We start from the raw sequence: 13,040 nt of genomic DNA, 5'->3' as shown, positions 1-13,040 counted from the left end.
GAAAGAACTCAGAAATTTGTTTATCATCCCTATTATTCAAATGTTTGATTATATTAGTTCTCTCTGATTAGAATATAAATTATTTCATTTTAAAATTGGTAAATGACATTTTATTCACACACATAGTAAGGCAAAAGCTTAATTTACAACCAGTTTAAAGCCCTTTCTGAAGCTCCAAAGTGTACACAAGTGAGAGAATGTCCATGAGAATGTCCATGCATAAAGAGGATGTACAGTATCACATGGCAGCACATTTTGCTGTGTGCAAAGCAACCATGTGTACAGGTTATTTGGTTACAAAATGTAACAGGTACTTACTGTATGGTACTGCTCAGACAACTTAACACGGTCAAGGAACTACCACTGTAAAGCAGCACACTGAACTTCTGAGCAGTTTAATGCAGTCAGGTAGTCATAGCTCTAATTAAGTACCTCTGATAATTTCTACTAAAAAACCAACAAAACTTACAATATTCTCTTAGTATATTCGATACTGACATACTATCTCTTCAATACCCCTCTCCACTAAGATGAAGCAAAATGCTTCTTTTTTAAGGATAAAAATCTATCTATAAATGCAAAATTATTTACTAATAGTAGCTGATACATCTATAATCTAGTATGAGAAACCTACACTGTAATGGTGGTTTCTGTATTCAGTCAACAATTGTCATGATCTATGAACAGTTTTTTCCAGCAGAGTACAGATATGTATCAGTTCACAATCACAAAATTCTAGTTTATTCCTTCTCTTTCAAACTTACACAATGCCAAGAAAGCATGCTTTGAGGCCATGAGAACGAGCACCCTTCGCAGGATATCTTTGTTAATAATGTAGTTTTTTATGTGATAGGTATGATGTTCTACACAGAAAGTTAGCAATTCCAGTATTAATGCCAAGAGTTGGGCTGTCTGAAAATCATCTGTAACAAAACAAAACCAAAATAATTAAATGTATCTGGAATACTGCCTTCAGAAACTAACTTCAAATATCCAACTACACTCCAGTAAACATTTCCAAGTCTTTTTATTTTCCCACAGACATTTTGCAGAACATGCTGTAAGATATATTTAGTCTTTAAAACAGAAATTGAACAAAATTGTTATGAATTGAGTATTTTCTATGAATACAGATATGACAGGAAACTCTCTTAAAATAATGGAACAAATGACATTTTTCTTAAATTAGTGTTTGAAGGTTCAGAGTACAGAATTTATCCCTAACAGAAGTAGTCAGGCTTATTTAACCAAATCACATTATGATGCCAACACATCTATATCACAAACTATTGCCCCATATGCAGTGTCTTGATTAAGTCTGCACCAAAAATGTGATGTATAATGCCTTTAAACAAAGTACTATGCAAGAAGTATCTTGGGATCTTTTAACACTTGTAGTAAGAACTGCTACTAGTAGCCAGCATGAACAATTACTTCATCACTGATCTCTGCTTTCTTAGTCTGATGTAGAAACAATACTCTCAAATTCAGCACACCTTCCCAGGAAAAAAACTGCAATATTTCTTGGAATCCCTGACCTCAAGAAACCATTTAGACATGTTTAGAAGTCTATGTCAGTGAACTGCCCCAGGAGTTTCTAAAAATTATACAAGTATTTAATTTTTTGCTAAAGCCAAATTTGCAGCAAATGTTGCTCACTTCTTAAATCAGGTCTCTCTGCAGAGTTTTGTGCTTATGCATTATTCAAATGACTAAATACTGAATCAGCATTTTACTTCGAACTATGTTTCATAATCTCAGACTCAAATCTTCTGGATGAAAAACATCCTTTGACAATTATTCTGAACATTGACATTCAACAGTCTTGATGTGCCCGAAATCCAGAGTGTCATTACCTTTGCTAGGCTTGTCCTCTGTAGTATTGGCCAATAAAGGGGCTGTCAGAACATGCATACAATGCTTGTAGAAGAAACCCAAGAACTCTGTCTTTTCTGTTTTCTAAGGAATGAAAAAAAGAATGCAACATATATCATCAAATACCCTAAAAAAAGGAAACATAATTTCATTTGAAGGTATTTACTTACATTGGCAGTGGCAAGCATATTTTCTGGATCAACTAAAGTACGAAGCAAACCCATGAGTAGCACTGCTCCTCCAAGTTCTGGATCTGTGTCACAAATCATGTGTTCTATAATGAGGTTAATGAGTAATATATCCTAAGAGAGAGGGAAAAAAATTAATTCAAATGCTATTCCCTTGTGCCAAATCCGAAATTATACAATGCAACATGTATCTGTGAACAGGTGAACTCATCTCACCTAAAAGAACTGCTTAAAACACAGCAGCTCAGTGTACTGTTACCAAGTTCCAAATTACTCCTTTGAAACTAGGGCTCGTGTCATTCACAAAATCGTAAATATTACACCAGTAACTTCAACCCCCAGTAATTTCAAACCCAATACACCCATTTCTGAGGAATCTCTACTTACATCATCATTCTGCTGCGCTTCCTGCATGACAAATTCTCGTACCATGGATGGGTTGTATTCAACCAAATATGAGAATATATCAGTGGCTGCACTTCGTACTTGTGCATCATCCATACCCTGGAAAAGTCAAATAAAATCATCTTGTTTTCCTGAAAGTCTTACATGGAGCCAGAAAACACACAGCTTTAATTCCTTCTCAGAAATCACCTAACTATTACTAAAACCCTATTCTAAAACTAAGTCAACTCTCACTTGTCTGTAAATTTGACAACAGTTGCAGAAAATAAATTTTATGGTTTGATTGCCCTTTGATTGACTTCCCTATTTTCTTACTTATTTTAGATACCAAAAAAGCAAACAAAGCTAGGAAAGCAAATAGGAAAACAAAAACTGAAGAATGCCATGGCACTTATCAATGTCATACTGTAAAAGCTTCTAAAGTTTTACAAAACTATTTTGAACATTCTGAATCTTAAGCCAGGACAAACCAAACGAAGCAAATGAAAAGAAAACCACTTGCTGAAGTTTGTGCTTAAGTTACTTTTTTTTAAAAAGCCTCTCTGAATATAAACAAAATTGTTATGACAAATAGAATTGAAATGACTTACCAATATGACTTCTAGTGCAGGCAGTATGCCCATATTTGACAAAGTTTTGAAAAATGCATCTCTGTTTTGAGGTTGCAGTGTTTGTGAGAATGCACAAAACTCTTTCAGAAAATTTACCTGAAAACCAGGAATATATTAGTTTAGTAATTAAAAAAAAAAAAAGGATTCACATGTCACTTTTTGAGAACTGTCACATATTTTACAGATTTCTTACCAATTCCTGTCTTTTCTCTTCATCTGTGGCTTCATCTGTTAGTTGTGCAAACAAGTCTGTCAGAAATTTTTCATCTTCCTACAAAAGCAAAACAATACCATTTGTTTATTTGACAATATCAAAAGGCATCCAAGTACATAGTTGTTCTACACCATGCTTCCTGGAATGAAGAGAACATATGTTTGTATACTGTAGTTAATCACACCAGTATCAACTTCCTAATTCAATTTTCAAGCAAATCAATATGCATCTTGTTTCTGAGCTTTAATCATGTTCAGCCCCCAACAATTCACTCTCAGTTATGATGTTTATTGCACTGCCTTCTAGTTGCCCTTTTTCTACTTTCTACTGCAATTCCCATTGTTTTGTCTCTGACTTGTCCAGCTTCCTTCCCCCTTGTCACATGCCAGTCCCCCTAAACCAGACTACCCTTGGTCAGCTGTTTACATACACTTATAAACAACATCTCCCACACAGCCCTATACACAGCAGGCATACATGTGTGTCTTGGGAATGTTACTGCATCTCTGAAGCAGAACAAAAGCAATGAAGGGAAAGCTGCCTAACAGCAGGAATGAGGTGAGATTCCTTCCCCCTCAATGCTGTGAAAAGGGTGAATTCTAGAGACCAAATCAAAACAACTGTTCCTATTACATGCAGAATTTATTGGACATTCTGGCTGACAAGCAATCAAAACCCATTCCATTATTTTCACACGACTGTACCTTAGCAAAACTGTAACAGCAGCACATTACAAATGTGTATTTAGATTGAAAGCAGCAGCAATATTTAGCTTTCCATAACCTTTACAGTCCTAACTAGGAGAATATTAAGACAGAAAAAAAAAATCTTCCATCCTTTTCCCCACATTATGCAGTAGTAAGGCAGCATTTTCTTGAGAAAGGTTCCTGTACATCAGATACCAATACATTTTTTCAGAAAGCTGCCACTGTTGTTTCTTGTGAAGTCAGTAACACATACATGTGTAACATCCCTCCATCCCAAAACCACAGTGCCAGAAATTCAAGCTGTTTTGTTTATGTTTGCACTGCATAAAGCAAAGCCATGAAAATACTGCATACACACACAAAAACTTTCTTATGCTGTGAATTACCTCAGTACCTCAGCCAGGCTCACCACGCAGCCTTGCTGAGGAAGTACCTCAGTTCTGATAGCACACCATGCTAAGGATGTTACAACACTGCCACAACACAATCAGCATCTCTACATGGCACTGCACAACACAGATAAACCCAAAACGCGTTGGCATGAGCTACTATATCTCACTGCATAATAAGGCAAACCTTATATTCAGAATATGCCAAGTTTTCTGTTGTTTGACACTGAGCTGTGCTCCTAACCTAACCCAACAAACAATGAAAAAATGATTTCTGGACACAAGTTCAGGTGCTGTTTGTGTGACTGCTTCAAAATTGAGGCCTCAACTGAAGTATACCAAAATCCACTCTGGAGGATCACGCACAGATGTAAATTTGCACTTCCAGATATCGACAGTGAAATGTGTTCAAAACAACTATTAAGATATTTGATTTCAAGAAACATACCTTAAGCTTTGATGGAGGAATACAAGGATGTTTGACTACCTGCTATCTAGCTGTTTGGCTAGATATCTGGCTTTGTAAGTTTTCTGTTCTAATATTTAACTCTTTAGACATCACAAGTAACATAAGTAACCCACAGCAGACAAACGGACATATTTAGTCACTGAAATAATAATTAAAAAACCCCCACAAAAATAACCCTCTATAAAACCCAGTTCTTTTGAATATGCAGGTTCTTTTCCATTATTAGCAGTGCATTTAAGAGAAGGCTACACATTTTGCTTTCCTTTCTCTTTTCACTATTTTGATAAATGATGAACTAATCTTATCTACAAAAACTATTGAGAAGATTAATGCTTATCCCCAGTTGGAAAGCATAACTCCTATTTCCATTGTCATTGTGAAAGCAACTTTTCATCTCTTCCATATCTGAAAGTAAGGGCAAGTCAATATTACAAGACTATCTCAGAGTGACCACTGTGAAAAAATAATGGAAACTTCAGCACCAGATAATCATGGCTCTTATATATGTAAGGACAATAAGTAGGTGTACTCCTGGGGAAAAAAAAAAAAAAAAGAAAAAAAAAAAAAAAAAAGGTATACAATAGTACCCAAAGAATCAAACAGGGTGTTTTATGTTGTGGAAGGAGGAGAGACCCTGTACTGTTGGTGCTGTGTGGGTCCCAGAGACACAGGCAGCTGGGGAAGCTGCACATGTGGCACTACACAGCAGAGCAGCACAGGCAGGAGCCGGCAGGGCAGGAAGGCGTGGGCAAGACCCCGGCTCAGCTCTGCCCAGATCCTGCCACATCCCTGATCTGTCCAACATGTGGTTGGACATCTGCAGCAGAGGGCAACCCACTCACCCTGCTACTGGGCCTGCAAACATACGGGACTTGTACAGGGAACTTAAAGCTGGCAAGTGATAAAGGCTTCAATGCTGGCACTTAATGTTTCAGGGAGAATTTGCTGAAGTTCAGCACATAACTATCTTTCAGCATTCCAAATGTAGACTACAGTACAGTATTTTACAATTCTGCATTAAATATAATACTGAAACATTCTCCATGTCATGACCTCTCCCAAACCCCATTAAATACCTTGCACTTTTAAATTAACAAGATTACCTGAAATCTCTAGGCCCCAGAACAACCATGACCTATTTAAAATCAGACAAATTAAGATGGATCTGAGTGATTGAAACACCCCACCCTTGCTTGGATAATATGCAGTAAATGGCACTTATTCCAAGAAAATAAAACCAACCTTTTACTAACTTCACACTTAGGGCTTAGCCCTGAAAAGCATTTAGCCTTTATCTCATTCCAGATGCTTAATGAAAGGCAGACAGGTTGCTGTTCATGAGAAAAGACCCAACCCTCTCACATATATAGAAAAATTGTCATTGCAAAGAACATTCTGAATACAAGATTCTCTTTCTCAAGCTGTAGAATTACTGACAAAGGCAATATATCTAAAGAAACATTCCTGAACAATGCTGCCAAGATCCATGGAAATGCACAGTCTGAGAGCAGAGTTCACATATTTTAGAAGTCACAAAGCACCAACACAGAATGCTAGAATTATACTAATTTAAATGTTTTCTTTTCTTTTTTTTTCCCAACTTGCAAAAATCCCTCAAAGTATGTCTGTGAACACAGAGCAAATGCAAAATTCTCTGCAGTATGTGATCTTTTCATGCAGACAAGTATCAAAACACATTTAGCTGTACCTTGGAAGCTGTGAAGGTCACAACTGTTTTCCAAGAAAACCAAACTGCAAACAATAGTTTATGATGTAATTGTGGATTCCAGATACTCTCCCCAGGCACAGAAATTATTAGAAGTGCAATACTTAAACTATGTGTATACCAGACACTAAGTATACTCATTTATGCTTTGCAAGATCAAAGTAGACGCTTCTAGATTTAATACATTTCAAAGCCATGAAGATAAGAACAAGCTAGGCCAACTATTCACTCAATCATTTATGACTTTAAAAAGAAGAAAACAAACAGATAAGCTAGGGTCACAAAAAAGGACACTATTTACATTTGTGATTCCAAAATAGCCCTCCTCCTCCCAAAAGGCACTTAAAAAAGGATTCCTCAAAACCAGGCCTCTCTTAAATGCAATTAACATTCAGTTATCAGGTATTTTTGTGTCTGTGACTACAGATAAATGACATAAAATATACTTTTCTTAAAAAAAAAATCCAAGAAGCTCAACACACCTAAACTAGAAAGAGAGCACACACTCCATCCTATATTCCACCTCCATATTAATTTTGGGCAGAAACGGTATTTTAGCTCATAGAGTGGAACCTTCATAAAATATTACTAGCAAATAGATAATTACAGCTTCAAACACACTTCCTTCCTGCCACCACATGAAAGATTTCTTAGTTTAAAATCTCCTTTATACCAGACTGCCTTTCCACACATGCCTTCATCATGCACTACTTTCACTTGAGTCAACATGCTGCAAAAGTAGTGAGATCCACCAAATCACTTTTGTAGTTTCTGAGCATGTGGAATATAATTTTCTATAATGAAGAAGTTAATCCCAAAAATCACAAGCATGCACCACTTGCAAATGTCTTTCACCAAGTAATTTTCCCCAAAAAGTGGTATCCTTTTACACTTTATTGTAAGGTGAATTTTGCTGAAAGAAAATCTCCAGTTTTTCCAGAGCCAACTACTGTAAGAAAGCAGACTGGATTTGGGCAAAACCACCAGCATGCATGAACACAAATCTTCCTCTGAAACAACTACAGATAATTATCTGTTTGGATCCCCAGGACTCTGTTAAAAATAAGCAACTATCTGTAAAATCACTTTCAAAATTAAAACCTGTCTATCATTACACATAAATACAGTAAAATATAAAGATGTACCTAAACACCTGCAATTTTAGTTCTTGAAAAGGGATATTGGGACTATCAGTAATATAACTTCTATATTTAAAAGAATCTGATTTACCAGTACAATAATACCATCTGATCACTGCTCTACCAAGCACAAAAACTATTTTAACATATGTCCAATTTTTCCCTTCTACTCTTCACTTTCTTGAAAATTAAAACCTTGAAGTCTAAATGCACATACCCCAAAGTAATCCTAACAATACTCTTTATTCTAGAAGATAAAGACATTGCACGATCTTGCTGGCAAAAAGAACACACCAACAAGAAAAAGGGGAGAGAACAGAAGGAAATAGTGTTTGCTCACTCTATGGCGCAGTTTTGCAAGTTGTTTTTTTTTTTTTTAATGAACTAGTTTATAATACAAAGGGAAAGAACTGGTGGCCTCCAGTGTGCACCTTAGGATATACTTATTTTTTTAAATTGCAAAAGAGCGTCATATAAAGCGAGCAACACCACTTACCTGTCCCACCCCCACTCTCAAAACTCAGCCAACTCCGTGTTTCAGCAAGGTTTCTTGGTGGCTATGACATCAAGACTACAACAGGCTGGACCCCAAGCAGTAAGAGCATATTAGGAGGGGCTGAAATTGCAAAAAAATGTTATATGCCTCCTTCATATCTTACACACTGTGAATGACAAAATCTGTAATTGATTTTCACAGCAGTTAATTCTGCAGGCTGGAAATACTGTTTCCATGGCTTTACTGTTCATCATGCAACAACAATTAGTGAGACATTGGCATGCTCACTCAAAATTATGTATCATATAAAATTAAACCACAAACTAACCTCCAGTTCTCAGAAAAGCCCATCAATATAAGAAGATTTTTATAAAGCTTATGAGAAAGCCAATCTTCATGAAGAAGGAGAGGAGAATATGGTTTATAACCTTAATGCCAAAGGTTACCTATTTTCTATCTTTGGTTTTAGCACAAAAGGGCAATAGTTATTTTACCTACCAAGGAAAGCAAAATGATCAAGACAAGTATCTTCCATGACTACAGAATTTATTCCTTTTAAGCACATGCAAAGTCTCTCTAATAAAGCCAGAACTCTGAAGCATCAGCATATTCTCAACTACAATATTAATCATAACTGAAAAACTGACTTTAAATGTCAGTAACCTTTATTGATTGTAAATGGCCTATCTTGACAGTACATGCCTTCAATAAAACACACTGGTATTTTGAGTAAAGTCACTCAGCTTGTCAAGAAGCATAAGACACAATCTGTACAGTCTTGTACAAACTTCTAGTCACTTCTCTGAAACTACAGTCTGGCTGAGCTAATTGAGAGGAGAGTAAAGTGCCACTTTGGTTAATACACAGTCTGACATGGAAAGGCCTCATTACAGCTCACTTTTCTCCCTTGATGGAGGTAAAGAGTTCTTCTTTTCCTTTCCTTCACAGTCAGAGAGAGAGAGGAAAGAACAGAACACCCAAATCAGCTGCACACACAAGAGTTGCAGGATGTCATGGGATATCAGCTGCTCAGGGAGTTTACTTTTATTCTGCCAAGAGAAACTTCCCAAAAAGACATCTCTTTTGTCACATCCTCCACAGTAGATGAGAGATCACCTACAGTCAAGAGCAGAGGCATTAACAGACTTTATTATGCATCTATTAAAAACTTGAGACTTGTCCACAGCTTCCAATAAACTACCATGAGACATCCCAGAGTCTTTTCAATTAGTGACTTCTAAAAGAAACCACTTCCTAAGCACACATGTAAGGTTAGTGAGCACCAAGATCTCAGAAGATCTAAAATACTCAATGCCAGGAACTACAGAGAGCTATACATCTTTCATGAAGTAACATCCCCTCCACACACAAAAAGTTTTGTAATACCAGCTACAGGAATGCATGTTAAGTCACACACAAATGGAAGAAAGCCCTTAGGAATCATTATACAAGTGAAATCAACAAAATCTCTTTTAATTCAGTTCTCAGAGCATTATTTATCCTGCTTAAAGAAATGGGAAGGAATAGTATCATGTATTTTACACACAGACTGTAGGAATGGGGGGGTGAAATGAAACTAGAGTGCAGAGATTACAGAAAAGTGCAAGCAGGCCTATTGCTCTACGAATAAATGAATAAATAAATGCCAGGTAAGTAGCCTGAAACCTTGGGTTAGAGCTACACTGCAAGAACTTGAAAAATCAATCAATCAATCAATCATGCCTTTTAAACCCCTAGAAATGCAGTGGACACATAATCTGTGAGGTTTTTTTAATTCCCTCAAAACCAAAAACTAATCAACAATGTCAAATTATTTCTGACAGATTTTTACTTATAAACTCAGGGAGCTCTCCCTCCTTTCTAGAGAGTTGTACTGTGAAAGTACCAGGAAATGCAGTATAGCACAGGCTGTAGTATCTTTCTGGTGTGCTCTCATTCTAGGCTCCTCAAAGCTGTGGAAAGCACTTCAGCAATTCCAAATGCTCATCAAACTCTGAAATGTAATGTTAATTCTTCTGGCTCAAAAACATACATGAAGTATACTTTATTCTCAACCACAGAGAACAGCAGTGAAGATAATGTTCAAAAATCTGCTGTCACAACAAATCAGAATCAGACCTGAGCCTTTATTTCAACTGTAAACTGCAATTAACAAGTCTGGCAAGAACACAAAACTTTCATATTCTAACTTAAACCTACCCTACTTCTATTAACCTAACATAAGTTGCAAGAGACAGAAAAAAGGAAACTCGTCAGTCTCTAGTCCTCAATAAAGTTATCTCAGAATGCCTGGCAAACACAGCCCTAATGGCTTGGCAGGATCAGGCCCTCTTCTTCCCTGCCCAGTTTCTTTTTCCAAGCTCAAGATCCCTCTCAGAATCAGCCACTGTCACCAAGAGTCCTGAAAAATTCTTCCCCTCCTCCTCCTCAAGTCGAAACACATAATCTTCAGAAATTTGCTTTTAGCAATCCTTGCAAAGAGGGCAAGACATTTTTGAGACAAGTCATACTGGATGCTCCAGGTGAGATCCCTTAACTGAATCTTTTTCAACATTCTCTCCAAGTCAGACTCGTAAACTTCTTCAAATTGGCAACTCCAAAATTTAAGGCCTTCTGACTGTTTCAGATAAGCAACTGTGCATTTGTTAATCAAGAACACATATACAGACATGAACAGTTTGGTTCACCTGGGCATAAGCTGGGGCCCAGTACTACTGAAGATGTCCAAGGTGTTTCACCTGACAGACTAAAGCTCCAAGAGAGTGGATTAAGTAATATCAGCATTCTGATAACTGAGTGTGATGGAGGAAATTTGAGACACCTGGTTTTGACAATTATTTGCTCTAGGAGCTTGCAAAGAGAATTTTCACTCCCCTTTGCTATATATTTTCCATGAAATCATACAGGGTACATCCTGAGAGTCAAACTGAAGATAAATATGATTAAAGTAATCAGGAACATCCAAAACTTGGTCCGTTTCTCCAGATCAGGCTGCCCCTACAAACATAGTGACTATTCATTTATTAAACTCTGGGAGAAACAAGATAATGATAATTAACTCCTACAAACCAAAATACATGTGCTGTAACACTTTGCTGAGTTAGCTGAAAGCTGCCCTTACAGAGATGTGTCAACAACTTCTAACACCATTCAGAAAGTTCATGGGTTGGTGCAGAACACCTAAGACATTGGTGATCTATGTAAAGCATCAAATAATCTCCTTACATTTGCAGTAAAACATAGTTCATGAAAAACTAGTAATTCCAAGCACTGTTATTTAGGGATTTATTAAGATAAAACTAAGAAAACATTCAAGCACCTAAAGTGGTCTTACGTTCTTAATCTGTTACTTTCCAAACAGCTACATTAATTTACTTCAAAATTAGCAACAGCAACATCATGGTAGGAGATTATACTGCAAAATTTAGGCAAAGTGATTTTTTTAATGGTAACATGACCAAATATATCCCCAAGTCTAGTGAGTAAAAAGTCTCAATATACAAAAGCAGCAACCCTCTAAATTCCTATTAAAATCAAAGATTCAAAGTGCAAACAGTACTATTCATTCCAAAGAACCTCATTCAATATTCTACATGTTTGCTCCATTTAAATCAGTTACAGAGACTCTAGTCCAAATCCAGAAATTAAAGAACATGGATTTGGCAAATCCATGCCTTTTCTGTCACACTCCACAATCACTTACAGAATCACAAAAGTGAAGGTTCCACCAAAGACCCTCAATCTTTCCAGGAATAATCACCTGACTTTCTTTGCCCAAGCACAAGTAGGAGACTATCAATCTTTCAAACTTACCTGTAACATGCCAACTATTTCCACCTTATTAAAAAAGATGAAAGAATGAAGTGTTGATAGCATATTTTCCTCAAAAACTGAGGGAGTGGGTAGGACCATATCTTGAATATACTGTACTCTGTATGTCTGATGTATTTTTTGCTTCAGCTCTGGATCAGATATAGGTATCACCTCTTTAAATTTTGCTGTTTTAGTCAGAAATTCCCTGTGTTTCCGTGACTGTGATAAAGACGGATCATATTCTAGGCATCCAATTACATCCATTATACATTCCTCAGAAAACATGACTTCAAAAAGTGCAGTTCTGTTCAAAAGGAAAATTCCCTTAATAATTTCATATAAGTGGTGTAGTCCTTCAATGTTCTCCAAGTCTTCGCACACATGAAAAATTTCTAAGAGCTTCTTAATGTAACCCTCATTTTCCAGTGCTAGCGCGAGTTTTTCACGGCGTAACGGTGAAGGCAGCGAAGACGCCACGAGTTCTGCGATCTCCTCCAGTCGGCTGAGTTCACAGGATGGCAGCTCCAGACCTGGGGATGACATATCATCAAAGCGCTCCTCCTCGGATTCATCAACAAGATCCTGAGTAATATCGACAGAAGGGTCTTTGCCTTGAACCTGCAAAACAACATGGGTCAAAAAGGGGAGTTTAACTTTGCTGTTACTTGAATGCTTCTTTAAAAAATATCATTTAAGTATCACACGTTGGTTTCTTGTTTGTTTTTTTTTTTTTTTTTTTTTTTTTTTTTTTTGTAGGGGCAAAACAGAAATGCAAATCTAGTCTGACATTGACTACAGCTGGTTTGGAAAATAAAAGCGATAATGAGAAAATTTCTTCAAATAGAAAGCTTTATAGAACTGTTTCTACATTAGATATTTAACTTTATTTATTTTCTAAGAATGGGAGGAAGAACAAGGGAAAAAACCTACATTTTCTGAGTACTTCAAATAAAAAACAGAAATTCACAATTATTAATACGGATGGCAACTTCTTAATACACTACTGAA

At 36.6% G+C, this 13,040-nt stretch overlaps 1 protein-coding gene across 2 annotated transcripts in view; it reads right to left on the bottom strand.

Annotated features, from left to right (window-relative positions):
- The window catches only part of PPP4R3A (protein phosphatase 4 regulatory subunit 3A), a 41,659-nt gene that overhangs the window by 8,649 nt on the left and 19,970 nt on the right, over positions 1-13,040 (bottom strand). For both annotated transcript variants that reach the window (XM_066321911.1, XM_066321912.1), the window contains 7 exons: positions 12,033-12,650; positions 3,273-3,350; positions 3,059-3,175; positions 2,451-2,567; positions 2,046-2,177; positions 1,857-1,959; positions 765-923 (listed from right to left, as the gene is read on the bottom strand). In XM_066321911.1, the coding sequence (XP_066178008.1) occupies positions 765-923; positions 1,857-1,959; positions 2,046-2,177; positions 2,451-2,567; positions 3,059-3,175; positions 3,273-3,350; positions 12,033-12,650 (1,324 nt within the window). The remainder of the gene's footprint in view (positions 1-764; positions 924-1,856; positions 1,960-2,045; positions 2,178-2,450; positions 2,568-3,058; positions 3,176-3,272; positions 3,351-12,032; positions 12,651-13,040) is intronic.

The sequence above is a fragment of the Sylvia atricapilla genome, chromosome 6, assembly GCF_009819655.1.
Source record: "Sylvia atricapilla isolate bSylAtr1 chromosome 6, bSylAtr1.pri, whole genome shotgun sequence".
Classification (NCBI taxonomy): Eukaryota; Metazoa; Chordata; class Aves; order Passeriformes; family Sylviidae; genus Sylvia; species Sylvia atricapilla.
This window is presented reverse-complemented; position numbering and strand designations above follow the sequence as displayed.